The sequence below is a fragment of the Nycticebus coucang genome, chromosome 3, assembly GCF_027406575.1.
Source record: "Nycticebus coucang isolate mNycCou1 chromosome 3, mNycCou1.pri, whole genome shotgun sequence".
NCBI classification, from domain to species: Eukaryota; Metazoa; Chordata; class Mammalia; order Primates; family Lorisidae; genus Nycticebus; species Nycticebus coucang.
Window position 1 is genome coordinate 145,426,975 of NC_069782.1, and position 21,358 is coordinate 145,448,332.

Here is a 21,358-nt window from a genome sequence, read left to right on the forward strand (position 1 = left end):
ATAAGACCACCACCATGTGTCTGCCCTAACTGATCTCAGGGATCCATGGATCCAGGCAGAGATCATGATGGAAGGAGAGATGAGCAGACAGGACGTGTCCCGGGGAGGTGATGCACCGTAGGAGGAAAGACTATGAGGCAGATTTGCCAAAGAGTCCAACTTGCCAAAACATCAAACTCGAATCTGATGGAATCTTCAAGTTAATCTGCCAATTTGCAAAACAAAAAACAAACCAAAAACAAAAACACAGGGGACAGAATGTGCTGTGTAACACTAACACTGTGGGCATGCAGTGAGCAAAACCCAGACTGTAGGAAACTCTACAGGACAAACTACCAGTGCGAGAATGTAATAAATTGTGAAGGAGCCAAACAGGCGAGGGACCCATGCATCAAGTGGGACTTGAGAGGCATACCACTTAGCTGCTGTGTGCAGCCCTTATTTGAATGCTGACTTAAATGGAAAACAAAATTTGCAAGACAACTGAAAAAATATTGATGTTATTTGAATATTTGATGACATTGAAGAATCATTCATTTTTAAGTGTGATAATGGTATTATGGTTATGATTTAAAATTTATCTCCTTTAGAGCTACATACTGACATTTGTGCATTAGAGTATAACATACCTGAGATTTGCTTTAAAATCATTGGAGGATTAAGATGGGATAGGAATGCACAATTGTTGAAGCTGGATGATGGGTATTTTCTACAAGAAGTAGAAATATTTTCTACAAGAAGTTCAAAATATTCCATTATAAAAAGGTTATAAGAAGGCTCGGTGCTTGTAGCTCAAGCGTCTAGGGCACCAGCCACATATACCAGAGCTGGCGGGTTCGAATGCAGCCCGGGCCTGCCAAACAACAATGACAACTACAACCAAAAAATAGCCAGACATTGTGGTGGGCACCTGTAGTCCCAGTGACTTGGGAGGCTGAGGCAAGAGAATCGCTTAAGCCCAGAGTTTGAGGTCGCTGTGAGCTGTGATGCCACAGCACTCTACCTAAGGTGACAGCTTGAGACTGTCTCAAAAAAAAAGAAAAGGTTATAAGAAAAAATTATGAGAATTTAGCTGTATGTAAATGTGTTTGGGTCTATAGTAATCATTTCACTATGGATATATATATATATCAAATAAATTTGTAAGGTTATTATAAATCTACGATTTTTTTTTTTTTATTGTTGGGGATTCATTGAGGGTACAATAAGCCAGGTTACACTGATTGCAATTGTTAGGTAAAGTCCCTCTTGCAATCATGTCTTGCCCCCATAAAGTGTGACATACACCAAGGCCCCACCCCCCTCCCTCTGTCCCTCTTTCTGCTTTCCCCCCCCATAACCTTAATTGTCATTAATTGTCCTCATATCAAAATTGAGTACATAGGATTCATGCTTTTCCATTCCTGTGATGCTTTACTAAGAATAATGTCTTCCACTTCCATCCAGGTTAATATGAAGGATAAATCTACGATTTTTATCTATTATTTTAAAATTCAGCTTTAAACTATCTTCCAAATATGCTTATTTTGCAACAAGCTGAAAAATAAACTCCTTCCTGCAGCCAAGGGACTCAGAGTAACTCAGCAGGAAACTTAGATTCCCATGAGACTCAACAGTTCCCGACACCTACTATATGTCAGTTCTCTCCTAGATTCAGGACATACAGAAGCAGCCAAAATTCAACTTCCCGGTTTTTATAAAGCTTATTATTATTATTTTATTTTTAGCAAATACTAATTAAACACAGATAATTGCCAGGTCCCAGGCATTGTGCTAAGCACCTAACAGATCTGAATTCATTTCACCCTCATAACATTCCTTAGAGGTAAGTGTAATTATTATCCCCATTTTCCAGATTAAAAAAACTATGGAATGGAGAAGTTGAGTCCTTGGGCCAAGGTCATACAACAAGTGTGTAGGATTGAAACTCAGAGTCCCCCTTCCTTCTCTCACTGACATAATCCACCCCAGAAGGCCCTGAGCCAAAGGTAAGCCCAACTCACTTGCTTTTCCTCAGGGCGTGCTCCACGCTGTGCCCGCGGAACTTCTTGTAGTAGTCAATGAATGAAAAGGGCAGGGTGATGTTCAGCGGGTTAGTTCGATCTGGAGCAGCTGCTCTTTTTCGAGACTCAAATGCAATCATCAGGTCAACCCAGGCTGCGGGCCGCTTGATCTTGAACTGTTCAATAAAATCTTCTCCAAATATTTTACACAGAAGTTTTTCAAATTCATAATCTACTCCTAAGGATCCATAGGGTCCACCTGAGTGGAGAACAAAATGGGAACATGATGTTACGAACCATTAGAAGATGAGTCCGACCTCTGAGAAATGGGCCTACCCCGTATTCATCTCTGAAGCGCAGAGTCACACAACCTCGGACCCACTCAGCAAGCAGACTATAGCTATAAGTTTTTACTTACACTTCAAAACCCTTAGGTTCTTCTTATTCCATATGGAGAAACTTTTTCCTACAGAAATCTCTCTTCAACCATCTGTTTTAAATCAATTAGATTTTAAATAAAATCAACATTTTATCTAACAATGAACATCCTGGTATTCCCATCCAAGAAATCCAAAGGCAGGGTCTGGAAAATCAGCAGGCCTCCTCTAGGCCCTGTGCGATCCACTAATTATTCGTTATTCTCTCCCTCAAAGAGAAAGAACACTTTCTTTTGTATGGCAATCTTGATTCAAAACGAGGTATCCTGACCTTAGTACTAAGTTGTAGGCAACATCAAATTACAATCACATCCTACCAGAACTTTCAGAAACAGACTCTCTTGGCTAGGAACTGAAATAGGCTCACGTTAAGCCAAAACCCAAGTCATGGTGGTTTGTGTCATAAAGAACACCTAATTGCATTTAGCTTTCCAATGTCAAAGAGGCCTTAGTACCCTTTCCCGCCTACAATCCCACGTGCTAGTGGCACTGAGAATGGAACCCGGAGAGAAATCTGAAATCAGTGAAACAGAACTGCCAGGAAATGGCTCAGGTGTGGGGAATTCACTGTGCAGGGGCTCACCTGTTGCTTTATACAGTTCCTTAAGATGTCCTTCCGGTAACCGTATCTGATGGACTGTCAAGTCTACGGTGCCACCGCCACTGTCCACAACCACATACTTGTCACCTGGCACAAAAAAGACATCTTGTACACAGACTACTTATCAACACCACCTGAAACATGCTCGTAGGTGGCAACTAGATGTACTCAGCTAAGTGACTAGTACATGTTTAGCAGCACTGGGGGTTATTCATCACTTAAGAGAAGGCAACCATATCTGCCCAGGAGGGCCGGTTAGGCATGGGTGATGGAGAATCCAGATGAGTGACTCTTAAAAGTCACATAGTTCTGGGCACCCAGCACATACCAGTGGGCAACTTCCTGCCACGTGAACAGCACCCTAACCTTACCTGCTATCTAACACAAGTCTTTCTCTGGAACTGTGGATCCGAGTCCCACCTTTCTTCCGAAGATTCTACACACGGTTTTACAACATGCAAAACTACAGCTCCCAAAGAGTGGTTTTTAAAACCAACTGATTTAAACATTTTCCAAAAGTGCAAAAGGGACACATGGGAATGCATTTTTGGCAGCAGCACACACACACACACACACACAAAAATCCAGGAAGAGCAAAGGACATTGAAGGACGCTACCTTCCTCCAGCTCGGACCAGATTTCTCCTATGACATTCTCCACCAAAAAGGTCCGACTCTGCCGGTTTCGCCGTGTGTGTTCCTTAGCTAGTGGCCACAGAAAGAAAATGACGACGGGTAAGAAAGCACGAAAACGCGGACAGTCGTCTGCAGTCAGTGGAGGCAACAGCACGAGGAGATTTAGGGATGGAGCATTAGTGACACTTGACCAAAATGAGTAACTAAATGCAGTGTCAGGAATAACAGAGCCAGCTCTTCTGAGAGAAAGTAGCTATTCCCACCGGCCTCCATCTATTCATCCACTTGGCAGCCTAGGCCGGCGTGGGCGCAAACCCACGCTGCTGAGACCCCGTTCCTCCCGTGACAAGTTTTGGGGAATGGGTTAATAAAATAAGCCGGTTTCCCAGCTCTGCTGCCCCGCGGAGGAAGCTGTCTGCCAAGCAGCCTGCAGCGCTCTCAGTGAGACAATTTTACGTCAAGGAACCTTGTCTGATTCGAGGAATGTGGGGTGTGTTTTCCTCTTCTGCATGGGAAGGGACCGGGAGCCATTTCTGACCCTGTTGAGGCCAACACACGCTTCCGCCACAAGGTGGCGCGTCCGCCCCGAGCTCGGAGCCCTTCGAAGCCCCGCACCGGCCCGCGCGCCGGCGCCGAGGGACAACCTCTGTTGAGGGCCACAGCCCCCGCGGTGGCTTGGAGTGCCGAGCGGCGGGGACGCCGGTGGGGCGGAGAAGGCACAAATCGTTGTCCTTCTGTTCAGGAGGAAACCAGGTCGGGAGAAGTTACGGGACTTGGAGTTCCCACGACTCCCGTCTTGGCAGCCTGAAATGAACGCTGGGACCCCAGACCCTCGCTCACAGTTCACGGGCAAGTCTGAAAGAGCGGAATTACGGGATCTTCAGAGTGGGGAGGGGCTGGGAAGCAGCAGGACACAGCCAAGGTGGGAGTTTGGGCAAATCACTTAACCCCTCTGAGCCTGTTTCCTCGTCCATGAAGTGGGAATAATAACAGTTAGGGGACTTCCTCGTGGGCAGAGCAGGGACTGCTTCACTTACAGCACACAGTGTGAGACCTGGTGTTCAACAAACAACACTACTGTGAACAACAGAGCCGTCCCTGATGCCATGGAGCCCTGCTGTCCACCACCCTGCTGACCTCCCACCACCTCCCTTTTTTTTTTTCAGTCCCTAAGCTGGTGCTGCTGATTTTGAATTGCCCTACAAACCCCTCATTGCTGACTATCCAATGAAGCACCCCTGACCTGCCAGCCTCTTTCAGCAAGGAACACAGTGTTTACAAAACACTCTTCTCTGGGGATTAGAATGGCAAACACCCTGCCAGCTCCAAATTCTTCAGGGCCTGGTTTAGAGTGGAGAGGGAGGTGTCCCCTGATTAAAGAGTGCCTGCAGGCCTGGGGCAGCTCCCCAAATTCTAGGCCTCCCTCCTTTTCCCAGCACCAGCGCCAGATGAGCTTGGTACAGACCTTGTAATCTAAGGGCTGGATGGTTTTCTAAATCCATCTAGATGGCTAACAAAATGGCATTCACAAAACACAGCCAAAAGAGGCTCATCAAATTTTGTACTGAGCTCTCAAAAAATGAGCCCACTTTCCAAGCAAAATAAGCTCAGGATTGTGGAAAAATATATGTTTTATTGATCTTATCCAATCCTTCAGAAGTAAAATAATACTCATGGCAAACCTTTCGATGCTGGCAGCAGACCCATCCCTCCCCAGTGGCATCCACTGGGCATTGATAACCACACAGCATCTGAGCCATCTCAGGTATTCCTGATTCAGTGCTCTGCCAGGCTCGCCCTAGACAGCACCCAGCTGCCTAGATGAGAGGTGTTCACATTGTAAAGTGAGGCTGACACCAAGCCCCTGCCTCACAGCCCTTTGGAGTCATGATGGCCAACAATTTGAGGATTTCAAAAACCAAAGATTCTTCGAGCACACGGAGCCAGAAGCAAATTCCATAAGACACAGAACATAGACACAGAGCAGTTGAGTGGGGGGTGGGGGAGACATGATGTGTTAAGGAAAGGAAACCAAACACTGAGCTCTCAGGGAAGGCAATTGTTCAAAAACAGATCACCCCTAAATGCGAGCGTTAACAGTTGCAAAAAGTTAAGAAGAGTTATGCTAGATTGATGTGAACTTCTGTTTATGCATGACTGGCAATCAAGTATGTAATGACAGACCCAATCATCCCTCTTTTTCCCAGTGAAAATAATGAATTCAGAAATTTAAATATAAAATATCGTCCTGAGTATTTAAAACATGATGCATTTGGCCAGCTGTGAGGCCAGCCTTGGGGAGGATGAGCCTCAGTAGAAAAGGGCAAATCGAAGGCAGGGCATGGTGGTTCACTCCTATAATCCCAGCACTCTGGGAAGCCGAGGCAGGTGGATTGCCTGAACTCAGTTTGAGACTATGCTGAGCAAGAGCAAGAGCCTGTCTCTAAAAATAGCCAGGCTTTATGGTGGGCACCTCTAGCCCCAGCTGCTTAAGAGGCAGAGGCAAGAGGATCACTTAAGCCCAAGAGTTTGAGGTTGCTGTGAGCTGTGACCCCACTGCACTCTACTGAGGGCAAGAAAACGAGACTCTGTCTCAAGAAAAAAAAAAAATGGAACAAATCGAATGTTCAGATTTAAATGGAAGCTTCTCTTCATTCATTCTGGGTAAACCAGACAGACCCAAGGCACTAATAATACATAGCCATGGGCAAGGTGATCCAGTAGCCAGGTGACATGGAAATCTTATGCCACTGCCTAGGGGCTGAGGTTCACAGATTACTAAATCTTAGGACTAAAATGCACAGAGGTGCGTCTGAGGCAGAGTTGTCCCTGTGAAAAGGAATAGGAGAAGCCTGAAAGAGATGGCCTCGTACCAACTGGGCAACAATGTACATCTATGCCTGGGGTGAGCCGGGCCCAGTGCCTCAGAAGTGCAGGTACAGGCTTTGGGTGTGAGAACCAAAGAAAACTTCCAGCCAAGTTTGTGGCTAGGACCACTTGGCAAAGGTCCTCACTGAGGTCTTCCTTTTCTTCCTCGGACTGGGGAGAGGGGTGACAGGTGGGTATTTGCCTTCATCTGCCTTCTGTTCCACCTGGGAACAGAACTTAGAGCAGAGCGCTCAGAGCAACAGCACTCCCCTGTCCTGCTCATGCTCAAGTGGATGCTTTGACCCTGACCTTAGGTGTCTGCAAACCCTGTAGCCCTAGACAGACCCCCAGAGCCCTGGATAGTGTGAAATGAAGTTCTGTGACCAAGACTAGCTTGCATGCAGGTAACTATTAAAGAGAAAAACCTCCTTAAAATACCCATCCCGGGTCTCCCTCACCAGGGCTTCTCCCCACAGTTAAATGAACATCACTCAGGTCAAGAAAAGCCAGCCTGTGTCTTTCTGCATTTTAAACTCTCAGCTAAAACACATAATGAGCTCATCACACATGAAGTGGCCCCAAGGAATGAGTCAGCAATAAATCAACAGTCTTAATAAAGGAATTAAAAACAGGCAAATGGAATTAGATTAGGAATCAGTTAACAGACAGGAAAGATTAGGAGTCTAGTAAAATGCAAGGCCAAGAACTGCTCTCAGGCTGCCCCCTCAGGTTCTTGGAGGGGAGTCTCCCCACCCCCACCCCTGCCATCCTCCCTCAGGCTGCCCCCCCACCAGGAACTTGGTGCATGATGGGCCAGGATAACCATTGCTTAGTTTATGGGGGCCCATGAGAGGGGCTGGGTGTAGGGCTGAGCACAGAGGTGCCGAAAGCCAACTTCCTCCTGGAGTATCTTGATTCTTCATTACAGCACCAAGTGCCTTAAAAATCATCACAGGTAGAGAAACATCCAGGGGTCAGGTGGGGGAGAGCAGGAGGCGAGAGAGAGAGCAGAGGTACCCTGTGCAAACCCAGCTCCTACTGTGTCCCTGCCGCTGTACCCATTGACGGCCGCCTTGCCGCTCAGCTCGATCATCTGGTGCAGCCGCAGCTTCCGGCAGTAGATGGAGGCCGCCTCGGGCTCCAGGGCAATGATGAGCTGCTCCGAGTTCTCCGGGGAGGCCAGGCCTGCCTGGAAGACAGAAACTGGGGCTGGGATCCAGGATCCTCCAGCAGGACACCCGCGCCTGGGCTGCCATCCCTAAGGAGGAGCACACTCATGCTCGGTGGGGCACTCCCTACACAGTGCTCTGCAGAGCTTAACATCGGGGTGCTTGGGTGTAGACCCCAAGCCAGGAACCCAAACACCTCACGGTGGCCAAAGGAAATGTACAGGCACCCTCAGGATACGCCAGGCTCTCCAGCCATGGGGCCTCTTACACTTGGGGCTGGCGTGGCCCAGAACTGAGAGGCACAAGAGGCCAAGGAAAACATGGACTGTGGTGTGCAGATGGGGTTCAATGCTCCAGTAGTACAGGGACAGAGTTGCAAAGGCCCCAGAGCTTTCCAGCACAGAATGAAATGCAGATGATCTGTCCCCAGTTACAATGTGCCACATGGCCTGACCAAGTCAGAGCCAACCCCAATCTTTGGTGGCCTTGAAAACGAATGGGCCCTTGCTAGACCTCAGCTAGGCAAACATTTGATTTTGCTGTATGGAAATCTGACCCATTATCTCCAGAGTTCTGGGGGTGACATATGAGCAGTGACTCCCGGAGGAAGCCACTCCTGGAATCCCACGTAGCCCCTTATTTTCTACAGTGTGGGTTGAAAGTCAGCTAGGAGGTATCTTATTCAAAACCCTTACCCTTACTCTTATCCTTTAAGAGTTTCTAGTATGCATATCTGTCACATATAATAAAAAATATCCCTTTTATAATCCAGTCCCGAGGTACCCATCTAAGGCCTCAGGACTACCCTTCTGAGGCTGCTCAGAGACACCAGCCTGGCTTGACCTCTAACTGGGCCCTGCCCCTTCCCATGGCCTTGAGCTGGAGTACGGGGTCTCACTTGCGTCTAGGAGCTGTTCAGGTGCCCAGGGTTTTCTTGGTCACCAGCATGGCAGCAGACAGAAGCACACTTCATTCCTGCCCCTGCTGTGCTGCTGGCATGGTGCCATCATGCCCCTTCCTTTGCAGGAGACCCCAGCCCCAGTTCCATGCCAGCCCCTTGAGGTTCTGTGATCCTTCCTGTAGACCAGGTATAGAAGGTCTCCTAACGTCACACACACCAGAAGGAGCCAGCCTAGAGTCCTAGGCAGAGGGGCTTCGGAGGTCTGATCACTGGGCAAGGAGGAGAAGGGGATTCGGGTGAGGATATTAGGAATGCAAAGGACCTTCAGTGACCTTTGTCCAACTCCTTCACTCTACATATAAAGAAATGAAAGTTGGGTGGAGCCTGTGGCTCAGCGGGTAGGGCACTGGCCCCATATATCAAGGATGGCGGGTTCAAACCCAGCCCCAGCCAAAACTGCGACAACAAAAAAAATAGCCAGGCATTGTGATGGGCGCCTGTAGTCCCAGCTACTTGGGAGGCTGAGGCAAGAGAATCACCTAAGCCCAGGAGTTGGAGGTTGCTGTGAGCTGTGTGACCCCACGGCACTCTACCGAGGGCGATAAAGTGAGATTCTGTCTCTACAAGAAAAAAAGAAAAGAAAGAAAGCCCAGAGATCTGGGGTAACCCGCTGTCCTGGTTTGCCTAGGATAGAGGGATTTCTTGGGACATGAGTCATTCAGAGATAAAACCAGCAGGGTCTTGCTCAAGGCACCAAACCTTGCAGACCATTGCACACTCATCCACTCCTGGCTCCCCTGCTCTTAGCAATTCTGGTTGCCATGGTGGGCCCAGGCCTGTGTATTTCCAACAGAATCCTCAGCACCTCTAAGACCTTCTGACTGGGTTTACCCATTTACTCTGGGACAGTATCAAATGATGCGCTGTCTGAAGTTCTCCACGATAACCACACCCAGCTAATTTTGTCTTAATGAGATTCTACCAGCAAGCAGGTGACTGAAAACACAAAATGCCTCAGAAATGGTAGGACCATTTTGGTAAGACAGACTTTATAAAACCAGGTGAGAGCCACACCGTATTCGGCACCATCCATGGTGAACCCCTAGTGGCCAGAGTCCATGCCCATCAGCTCAGTCCCTGGGTGGAAGAGGCTGGGTCTGCCCATAGGTGACATCAGTCTACTCGCCACTGATGTAGATGCTTGGGGATATCTCCCACTGCTTCCAGTTCAGTGGGCAAAAGTCGCCCTCCTCAGCTTCACGTCCTCGCATTAGATACCCTTAGCACAAAGATGCTCAGGTTAAAGTGAAAAAGGCCATGGTCACACACATGCAGGCCAGGATACCTGCTGGAACCTCTGAGCCTCAATCCTGAGGGTTCCAAAAGAAGAAATCCAAAAGAAGACAAAAGGAGCCCCTCGGAAGGGCAGCTTGTGTGCGGATTTTTTTCTGTCTTCATAGCTTTGTAATATCAGGGACTGCCTGGGAGAAGAGAGCTAAGCAGGCAGCCTTCCACAGAGGTGTGAGGAAGAAGGAAGGATTAGCCACGAAGATGCTGCCTGGCCTGTGTGCATAAGTCTCTTCCAAAGTTCAGACTCGAAAGTAAACATGGCAGGAGGGTGAGCCTGAGAATGGAGCCCGGGGAGGAAAGTCAGGGTGAAGAAAGAAAGGCAAAGATTGGTGGCGCCCGTAGCTCAGTGGGTAGGGCACCAGCAACATACATGGAGGCTGGCGGGTTCGAACCCAGCCCGGGCCAGCTAAACAACAGTGATAATTGCAACAACAACAAAGAAATAGCCGGGCATTGTGGTGGGCACCTGTAGTCCCAGCTACTTGGGAGACTGAGGCAAGAGAATCGCTTAAGCCCAGGAGTTGGAGGTTGCTGTGAGCTGTGACGTCATATTACTCTACCTAGAGTGACATAGTAAGACTCTGCCTCAAAAAAAAAAAAAAGAAGAAAAAAAGAAAAGAAAGGCAAAGGTGGTGTGGCTCAGATGCCTCATTCCTGTCATCATGTCCCACTAGGATGTCAGTCTCCCAGGTGGGACTTGCCACAGCAAGGCCCACATGGCCACTGGGACAACATGGGCCCAGACTGTGGCAAACAAGCTCCATCATTCCTCTACCCCCGTCCCTGAAATTCTGATCAGGAGCTCTGACTTAGATGGGAAACTTTACACGGAAAATCAAACCAAGAACTGCAGGGGAGTGAAGAGCCTTGAGTAAAATCCCACGACTGGAGGGTGTCTGAGTGTGCTGGGTATGTGAGTGACCATCCAGCAGGACACTGGTCCCCCACCCCCAGCACACTCCCACATCCTGAGAGGGCTACATAAGGGACACTCAGAGGCTGAGGGAGTCTGCCCCAAACACCTGGGGCTGTCCCTCTCAGCGGACCCTTTCATCCCTCCCTCTCAAGCTGGGCTGGCATGGCCTGAAGCAAAAGCTTTAATTTTCCTAATTACTGTAGTGGCTTCCCTACTGGTCCCTGGGAGAGGGTTTAGGTGAGGAGTGGAAGTGAAGAGGGCCCCATTCCAGAGGGAAGGAGAAGGGCAAGGTCGGGGAGGGGTGGGGCAGCATCTGGGAAGCCAAGGACAAAGCAACTACACGCCTGTGCTCGGACCGGCCAGGTTACACTCCCCATCAAGAGTAAGTGGCCGTGTACCACAGCAAACTGCCAGGGAGGCTACCGAGCACAGCTGACCTCCCCAAGAGGAGTCCAAGAGCTGCTGTGGCCTCTAAGAAAAAGAGGCAATGGTAAAAAGTGGCCTAGACTTGTAAAATCCAGATGTTTATCCCTTGGCTGGAGGACCCAGAGCCCGGAAGTGCAGGCTTTGCTTTTACATAAACACTCGCTGTCATCCCCAGCAGCAGCCCTCTGCCTGGCAGCCCTCAGGAGACCTGTGGGGCTATTGCCTGGGATCAGGCCAGAGGCAACTGGAGCAGAACATTCTCTCCGCCTTTGCTACTTCTGCCGTGGAAGCTGGAACCTCTCAGCTACTATTCCATGTGAGGGCTCCCCCGGGGCCCCTGCAGAGGACGTCACGCATTCTGTCTCCAACTTTACAGACGGTGCACACGTGTGCAGCCTCTCTTGCGAGATGATGCACGTATGTGTTCTAAGGGCAGCGGTCAGGTCTCCTGGCCCCGTCGCACGTGGAAGGTGCTTCAGAGACAGCTACCCAACCAGTGAACCTGACATCCCTCTAGCCAGCCCTCACTCTGCAGTTTCCTGGCCCCCTGGTTCAGGGGGACTGAACATAAGCATTCTGCAGACATGAGCTGGGATTCCACAGAGAGAAAGCAAGCTACTCCATTTGACCCCCGCCCCCAGAATCTGAGCAGCAGGGGTAGTAGCTTTTTTCCAGCCTTCCTCTGTAATCTCGAGCCTCACTCAGGAGAAGCAGGTGAGAAAAACACACCCGGGGGAGCCTGAAGAAGTGAGGAAGTGGTGTCTACCCCACTCCTCTGCTCCTCAGCCCTGCGATCCATCCATCTGCCAGGGAAATCTGCCAAGAGACTGTGTCCACAGCTGAGAAAAAAAGTGGCCAGGCCAGTTAAGTGCTCTGCTGGCCCCTTGTCAGGCTACAAAGGGGTTACAGCTGCACCCCCTCTGGGGGTTGTGCAGTTTCTCCTGGTGATTATTTTTCCCTGCAGCTTGTTCGGAAAGGGAGGCACATGCAAGCTGCATTTCTGTGTTAGATCAGCATACATAGGGGAGCATCATTTATTTCACAGGTTTCTGGAACCTACTAGAGTTACATATTTTCGGCAAAATGCCTGTAGAAATAAACTGGACTATTTCCTATCCATGACCCTGCCCTGCCCTCAGTCCAGTTCTAGGTCTTTTCTAAAGGCCTCTGAAGAGGGGTCAGCTGTTCTTTCTGCTACTGTCTCTTCACTGAATACTCTTACAGGGCCAGATGGTGTCCTGGATCTGCAAATTGTAAGAGAGGGATTTCACCTGTTTTGTCAACAAGCACTTGACACTGGTGAAACTATCTGGGTACACTGCTTTGCAACCCTCGCCGGCAGAGTCAGACATTCCCGAGCAGAGGCCCCAGGACTCCAGACCTGCCTCTCACCACACAAGATGCCACGCAGAGCATCAGGTCTCAGCTGTGCTTCTGGGCCCCATTTGCCTCCACTGGCAGGTGGGATGTGGAATCTCAGCCCTCACATGACTGTGCTCTACACTTGTGTTCAGGAGGCCTTGCATAAGCTTGGAAGGAGGGCTCTGTTTGTCCTGTGCAAAGGGGAGTGGATACCAGCGGTTTCTCAACTGCCCTGATGAGATAGGACCACCTGTTTACCTCATTCTTTCAGCTGGAAGTCAGGCCAATTGGATGCACTTTGGGTGTCAGGGTTGGTGGGCAGCCATCACCTTGTAGAAGGAAACAGCTGTCCACCTGATCAAACACCTTCTGTGCAGATGGATGCCCAGTGAGCACACTCAGAAGCTGCTGGGCTGAGCCATGTTTAGTGCTCAGGTAGTGAATCAGTCAAGGTTCCCCAGAGAAACAATTCATAGAGGAGACCCCCCCTCTTTTTCTCTGTCCCTCTGCCTCTCTGTCCCCAAGCGCCCCCTTTCTCTCTGTGTATGTATGTATTTATTATAATGATCTGGCTAATGCAATTATGGAGGCCACAATCAGGAGACCCGATGGTATAATTTATGTCCACAGGCCAGCAGGATTGAGACCCAGGAAGAACCAACACTTAAGTTTGAGTCCAAAGGCAGGGAAAAAAAACAGTGCCTCTCTTATTCAGGGGAGGATCAACTTTTTGCTTGATTTAGGCCTTAAACTGATTGGCTAAGACCCACCACATCAGGGAAGGTGATCTGCTTTTCTCAGTTCGAATGTTGTGAACTCAGCCAAAAGTTCACAGGAATACCCAGAATAAGATTTGACCAAATATCTGGGCATCCCATGGCCCACTCAGGTTGACTCATAAAATTAACTATCACAGGTACATATCTTTCTTATTCTGTAAAATAATGAGGGATGGAGAGAGAGAGCGGAGAGGTGTTGATTTGGGCCACGGAGTCCCAAGCTTCATTTCAACTTTGTCCTAGGACTCTTCCAGAAGTCAGGCTGATGAGCCTGCAGAGAAGTCCGCAAAGCAACTGTGCCCCTAATATGCCCATGTCCCTAACCCAGAAGCACGAAAGGCTTCAACAAGCCACTCGGCTATGAGCAGCCTGAGAGCAGGAGCCCTGCCTTGGTAGAATAAATAAATTCATGAACAAAGGATGACTGAATGGTTGCTGCCATCTTTAAATCCGCGCAGCGACTTAGTGGAAAACAAGTGTCAAATCAGAATTACAGCGCATCCAAAGTTAAGCTGCAAAAACACTCTACCAGAGGTACCTAGCCTGCCGGGAAAATCTATGGGCTGCAAAGGCAAATTCCCCATGTCTATTTAACACCAGAGCTTTGGGCCATTTCCTCTCTGGTGGGCTATTTTGATTCTACCAAACCCTCCGGGATGCTGTGCCCTCCCCTGCCTGGTTCCCTCCGCAGACTCCCCAGTGTGAGGGGCCCACCCTGCCTGTCCCACCCACTCAGACAGGCTGCCCTTAGAAGAGCCGGCCCAGGGCTCCAACAGCCCTGATAAACTGACCAGTCACTGCACCTCTTTCCTTTTCAGGCTAAAAATAAAAACTGACCCTTCTACGGGTCACACATTTGCGGCCGAGGCCTTCCTGTGGGCTGGGAAAGCCATGGGTCTAGAATATCCTTCCTGGGAAAACTCAGAATGCTGGCAGTGTCTCTGCAGATGGCCGTGTCCTGCTGTCCCATCTTTGGATGCTGCCTGAAAGTTGATGCTACAGAAAAGCTCCATGATGCCCCTTCTGTCAACAGCTACAGGGCAGTTTATCCCCTTCCCTTTTAAAAAGAACTTGCCTCTTTCTGGAACTTCTACCCTCTTCCTTCATCCCCATAAAAACAAATCTATTTTTGGCAGATGCAGCCACAGAGCTGGATTCTCACACTGCGCAGAGCAAAGAGAGAGCTGGGAAACAGCCCAGGGAAGGGGAGACAGGCAGGGGACGCCCCTGGCCCTGACCGTGTGCATGCTGCTGGTGGCCATGCCCAAGGGAGAGGTTCCCCTGGCCTGTTTACTACATTCTGGGGCTCAAGGCCAATTCTGTGGGTGTTCATAAAGAAAGGCTCACACATGCAAACACACACTCAACATGGGAGCCATGTCCCCTGGGAAGGGTGGGCAGGATGTCACCTGAGAGAGATGACAAGGGCAAGAGGACATCTGTTACCTTGGTGACATGCCACAGCCGGCCTCAGTTGAAAACTCAGAAAACTGACTCTCAGTGCACAGAGGGCTGACCCATGCCCCAGGGGTGGGTTTTCATAAACCCAGGGGTTTAAGTACAATAGAAGCTAACTCTGTCTTGGGGACCAGAATGGCAGTCACCATGACCAGCAATTCCTGCCTTTATGGGAGGCCATGATGGCACAAGCAGTCTGCAGACAGTGTGGGAGAGCTGTTTGGTGTGTAGTGCCAATGGTGCCCACAGGGCCAGGCCGGCCATTGGCACTGGAGTGTCCATCTCCCTGGCTGACGTGCCTGGCACACCACTTGGCCATGCCACTGCCCTCTGCATGGCCACCACACAGGGCTGGCAGCCCTCACCCCCCTCTGGGCGTCCTACGTGCCCCTCCGAGAGAAGTGAGCCGAGGACAATCATATTTCCTTTATTTCCCAGCTGCAGATAATGCCGTTTCAGCCTCCACACCAAACTGAACCACCTGGTTCATGGCCAATGGCCTTATCTTTATTCCTTTCTTATTCAAATGTTCACATTTCCCAAGGCTTTTCCTTCAGGTTCTCATTTCCAGTCACCCACAAAGAAACATCTCTGAACCCAAGCTGGAAATCCCAGCCCCGGGAAATCCACTGTGGGAACATGACCTGGAAATGTCCAGAGCCAGGAAGAAAACCGAGCCAACTCCTGATCCCTGCCACTCCCCCAGGAGAAGCAGAGGAATGGCCGCCCACCCTGCCTAGGGGAGCCTCTTCGGTGCCTCCTCAGGGGGCTAGTGGATGCTGGGAGGGACCTGAGGGGCTACAGTCACCACCCAGGCTGTCTTCTTTTCCAGCCCCACCTGCCCCAGCCCTGCCCTCACCTGGTAGGCAGCTTGTCTCATGAACTGCTTGGCCGGCTGCTTCCAGATGGCGGGCACCGTGATGACCCATCTGACATCTGAGTTTTCGAACTCTGAACCTGCCTGGTCACTCAGCTCCTAAAGCCAAAGAAAATAAACATGTCGGTCACGTGGCAGAGCGCTCCTCAAGGGCGCGCCTCCTGTGGCCTCCCTGAGACTCCAGGCTTCCCACCACACACTCTTGAGGGTCAGTTCCATAGCTGCCTGAACTCACCAGTGTCAGCTCTGGGGACACAAGGAGATTAACAGGCTGACATTTTTTGTTTATTTGTTTCCTAACGGAAAACTATTATTTCAAATAGTTATCTTGGGTCTGGCCCTCCCTCTCACTGAACTAACTTCCTCTTTGAGCAATAAACTTTCTTTTATTGCCTTTTAAAATTTTTAATAAAAATTTTATTTTGTGGTAAATACGCACATACCATACAATTTACCACCTAAATCATTTTTACATGTACACTTCAGTAGTGTTAAGTATACCCGGTAAACTTCTTTTAAACATCTTTTAAAAAAAACACCTCTGCTTTGGGTCAATGCGAAGCAGCCATTTTTATCATAATATTTTTATTCCCAGTGCACTGGGCTTTGCAACGCAGATGAGTGGTGTGAAGGGACGGATTCTAAGCAGGACACCGATGGCCAGACAGGCAATTTTAAACTCTTTAAAAGGAAACAGACTCAAAACAGGAATGACAAGCTCCCCTAGGCAGTGTGTTCAGGGGACAGGGAAAGGCACTGGCATTAATGATCTGTCTCACATGTCAGGCTTTGTCACTTGCTTCCCTTGAACCACACACTGCTTCATTCCATGACCACTGAGATGGTTTCCTGGAGGATATTCTGCCTAAGCTTACTCTGGTCAAGCTCACAATACCTTCTCCCTCTGAACTCACTGGCCCCTCAAATACCAACCTGCCCTAGTGAGGAGCCAGTTCCTATATGTACCTCCAACAGCTCTCTCCTGCCCTGCTGGCAGGAGCTGGAAGGTGCTAGCAGGTCCCCGGAGCCTCTCTGGCTGAGCTGAGGAATTCACAAACAACCACCCGTGCCCCTGCTTGACCTCCCGGGCGTCCCTCCACCTCCTCCCTCCTCTCCTGAGGTGGCTGAGTGCTCCTCTCCTGCTGGCAAACTTGAAACACATGTCCTTGTCACGGACTTTCTCAAGTCCTAAATTTTCCCAAGGGCCCACAGCTCTTCCTCTCAGGGCCCCTGAGGCCTCTGCCTCCTTGGCCCTTTGCCTGCCACAGACTTGCCTCAGCGCCTACAGACATACCCTCCCGTGGCCTCCTGGGCCACCAGCCACTGGCCCATCCCCCCACAACATTTGATCCTGGGTCCTCAGCTGACACAGGTCCACCTCAGCGTGCTCCTCCTCATCTACTTCTCCACGGCCTGGAATGACCTTCCCCGTCCCAGGGGTCTCACAATGCTCTCGCCTTTGGCTGGTGGGGTCATCTTGAACACATCCAAGCCCCTGCCCACCCTAGGCTGCTCCTTTCCCCTTTCTGGTGGCACGATGTTTTCCCAGAACCACTTCTTCTCACCCAGCCACTCTTTCTTCTTGGTCGTCAGGACTGTCCTTTACAGTCCTCAAATGACCCCCTGGTTCTCTGACTCTTGAGCCTCCCTCCCACCCTTCAGATACACCTTCAGGACCTGAGCCTGAGGGCTACACATGGCTCTTCTCCACCTGGAAGGCTCCCAGGACCTCTGGGGTCTCTCACTTCATACTGTGTGTCAGAAACATTCCCCCGTGCAACAGTGTTGGTCAAATGAGAGGTGTTATGTCACAAGCACTCTGCCCTCATGAACGGATTGATGCTGCTCTAAAATGGGCTTGCGGAAGTGAACACCATCTTTTACTCTTCTCCCCTGTGAGGAACATGTTCCCCCCCACCTCCCCAGAGGAAGCAGTAGTCAAGACTCCAACTACGAAGCGAAGACCAAACCCTCACCAGACACCTAACCCACTGGCATCTTGATCTTGGACTTGCCAGCCTCCAGAACTGAGAGACATAAAGGTCTATGCTTTACAAATTACCCCGTCTCTGGTCTTCCGTTACAGCAGCACAGACAGACTATGGCACTCTGCTACTTCCCAGCACCACGTCTTTCCCCTACTAGAAAGCCTGTGATGGCTCCCTGTTTCCTGAGAAGTAGCGCCTTATCTTGGCATTCATGGCTCTGCACACTCTTGTCCTGAGCTCGGTGTTCCGGCTTTACCCCCCACCTGCCCTTCTTCCACAACTGCTTTCTTCCCACAGCTGTTTGCTGTGCATTCTTTCCCCAGAGCTGATCTTGTGCCGTTCCACCAGATTGAAATACCCACCCTCCCAGGTGTTGCCTGCGGACCCCCAAGCCCCATTCACCACTGGACAGAATCTCTCCCTCCACCAATATCCACAGTCTCCCTCATCCTGTAGACTGAGTTGATTTCTACACAGCCACCCTCATGGAGGATCTGGCACATCAAAGATACTCGAAAAACAAAAAAAGGTACTCGAATGGATGAAAGTAGTCAGATTCTATTTCCAGAATTCACTAAATTTCTCCTAGTGATCACATAATACCAAATGCTTCTCAAGCTCCCAATTCTTCCTGGAGAAAGCTCAGTTTGTCATCTGATTGCCACCCACTCGTCACCGTGCCTGTGGGAGGCAACACTGAGTGGACAGCCAGATTCCACTTTGAAATCAGCAGTTTCTGGCAGTCTGGGCCATCATGATCACAAAACTTCGCAAGGACGATCCAAGGGGGTTTACACTACCAGCCTCTTCCCCAGGGTCTGCCGGGGCAGAGAAGAGGAGGAGGGGCAGACATAGCAGCTGCCATTTACCACATGTTTACCTGGTGAGGGGGCCCTGCCTGTCCAATATTTCACTTAATACCCAACAACCCACACGGTACAGTCACCCACCCCATTCTACAGGTTAGGAGAGGAGAGCTCACAGAGATTAAGTATCTTGCCTGACACTGCACAGCTGTGAAGTATGTTTCCTGGGTTTTTTTTGACTGTAATATAATTCACATATCATCAAATTCACCCTTTAAAGTATACAATTCAGTGGGTCTTAGTGTACTCACGGGATTGTGCAACCAACCCCACTATCTGCTTTCTTCACCCCCAAAAGAAACCCACACCCATTAGCACTCATCCCTCTCACCCCCCAAAGCCCCTGGCAACCCTGACCCTGTTTTCTGTCTCTAAGGCTTCCCCTGTTCTGAACATTTCACACAAATGGAGTCATATAAAATGTAGCTTTGTGTATCTGGCTTCTTTTACTTCACGTGGCATTTTCAAGGTTTACCCAGTAGTAATACGCATCGGAGCTCCAGTCCTTGTTACAGCTGACAGACCACATTTTGTCTGTCTGTTCATCCGCTGATAGACGTGTGGGTGACTTCTGCTTTTTAGTCACTATGAATAATGCTGCCATGCAAGCTACATGTGTTTGTGCGGACTTGCTTTCATTTCTCTTGGGTATATACCTAGGAGTGGAATGACTGGGCCTTATGGTCACCCTGTGCTTACCTTTCTGAAAAAATTGCCAAACTGTTTTCCAAAGCAGCTGCACCGTCTCCCATTCCCACCAGCAGCAAGTGAGGGCCCGTCCTGCCCTCTGACGGCTGGCCCAGGCTCTCCCTCTGGCCGGCAGGTGCAGCAACCCCAGAGATGGGGCTGGCACAGGCACGCAGCCCAGCACATGGCGGACCGACCTCAGCCATCAGTCCTACCTTCAGTGCCTGCTCCTTAAAGTACTGCAGGGCATAAGCAAAGATTTCAAGGGCTTTGACTTTCTTGCCGTTCGCTGCTGTCAGGTCTGTATCCATGGTGAGGTCCTAGCAGGGGGAAGAGGAACAAAACAGTAAGAAGATAAGGCAGGAGGAACATGTCGTGTGACTCTGGGGACAGCTACTTGGAGACCTAAAGAATCCCACAAGCCGTATCTATGTTTCCCCATGTTTGAGGGGGCAGGCTAGGACAGTGCATGCCCCAGAATGGGGCCTGGCAGCCCTGTCGCCTTACGGTGTAGGAGGCTCCGGCTGTTCCCTCCAGGCTCCACCTTCACTGCTCCCTCCTCCCGCCCCCTCTCTCTTCTGGATCTTCTGTGAGCAAAGGTTTCGGGGCAACACAGGTCAGGAAGAGAAAACAGGCAGCAGACACCATTCCCAGTGCGATGTGCACACTGTTTCCACATTTGGACACACCTGGTCACACCCAGGGGCCCCTGATAGAGGCCTAAATGGTGCCAACTCACCGCCATGCATGATGCTAAACAGACATGAAGCTCTCATTCCCTGACAAGCTGCCAACCAAGTCACCAAAATAGAAGAGCTCCTATTTTAAGGCTTGCTCTGTCTAATCCCCTGGGAGCCCAGCATCGCTGTCTTCCTTTCCCTACCAGAAGCTAAAACAGCTGCTGAGTGTGGTCCTTAGACAGAGGATGCTGTACAGAGCCCAGATGCTGGGATGGACAGAGGTCATTTAAAAAATGATAAGAAAAAGCCCTGTGGGGTAGGGATGGGCAGAGAGCAAAAATCAGAAGGAAACCCCAAGTCTCCCCAAACCACAAGCTTATACACTGCCAGGGGGAAAAAAATCAGTGTGGCCTCCAGATTGATCCCAGCTGGGTGGTTATGCTTTGCCTTTGGAGGGAGAAGGAGCATCTAGTAACTAAACCACTGGCCATGTGGAGTCTGTGGGTGGAGTCCTGGCCTACCTGCACCTGCTCGCCCCTCCCAGCCAGACACCTCCTGCTCCAGGTGCTCAGCAAAGATCTCTCAGCTCAGCAGCAGCTCCCAGGCCCAGAAAGGTAACCAAGCACCAGGAAGCCACAGCTCCGGATTTTAAAAATTAAATTGAAAAACTTCCTGTGCTTCCCCATGCAACCCTGATTCTCACACTGAATCCCATCAGGTGAGATGGGAACAGTTCTGGTCTAGCAAAAGCTGTTCTGCCTCAGAGAAGGACAACCACAGCACCAGCACAGAGACAGAGAAGGCAGAGTCTGGTTGCTGAGTTCCTCACTAACATTTGTTGTGTCATCTGCAAACATTTAGCAGACAAAGCAATTATAACAGGAGCTAGCACTTGCCTAGAGCTTAACTGTGCAGCAGGGAAGGCTCTGAGACCTCTGTGTATTTTGATTCCTTTGTGCCTTACTGTCCCCATGAAGAAGGCACTGTCCTTGTCTCCACTTAATAGAGACATAAAACAAGGCACCGAGAGGTTAAGTAACTTGGATGAAGTTTCTCAAAGTTACCAGAGGCCACCTGGCCTGAGAGTCTGTGATCTTAAATGTTATGACCATCCTGCCTTTCTAAGCACTGAGACTCAAGGGAAATTTATGGGATAAAATGCTTAAATTGAAAAAATTCTATCCTATTCCCCAAGCTTTTCTATAAAGCTCAGGGTAGGGGATGCCTATGTGACTTAGCCATCTTACAGAACGCTGGCTTGCTGGGAGCAGAGCTGAGGCCACCGCTCTGGGAGTTGGACTTCCTCTTTTTGAGCATTTGATGTCCTGAGCCCCTCCTCCCTTTGTGGAGGGTTG

The 21,358-nt window shown here is 49.9% G+C and overlaps 1 protein-coding gene across 2 annotated transcripts in view; it reads right to left on the bottom strand.

Moving 5' to 3' along the window:
• Window positions 1–21,358, bottom strand: part of HSPA12A (heat shock protein family A (Hsp70) member 12A) — a 167,231-nt gene that overhangs the window by 7,188 nt on the left and 138,685 nt on the right. For both annotated transcript variants that reach the window (XM_053583829.1, XM_053583830.1), the window contains 6 exons: window positions 19,539–19,643; window positions 15,765–15,881; window positions 7,562–7,733; window positions 3,659–3,745; window positions 3,024–3,128; window positions 2,004–2,262 (listed from right to left, as the gene is read on the bottom strand). In XM_053583829.1, coding sequence (XP_053439804.1) covers window positions 2,004–2,262; window positions 3,024–3,128; window positions 3,659–3,745; window positions 7,562–7,733; window positions 15,765–15,881; window positions 19,539–19,643 — 845 coding nt within the window. The remainder of the gene's footprint in view (window positions 1–2,003; window positions 2,263–3,023; window positions 3,129–3,658; window positions 3,746–7,561; window positions 7,734–15,764; window positions 15,882–19,538; window positions 19,644–21,358) is intronic.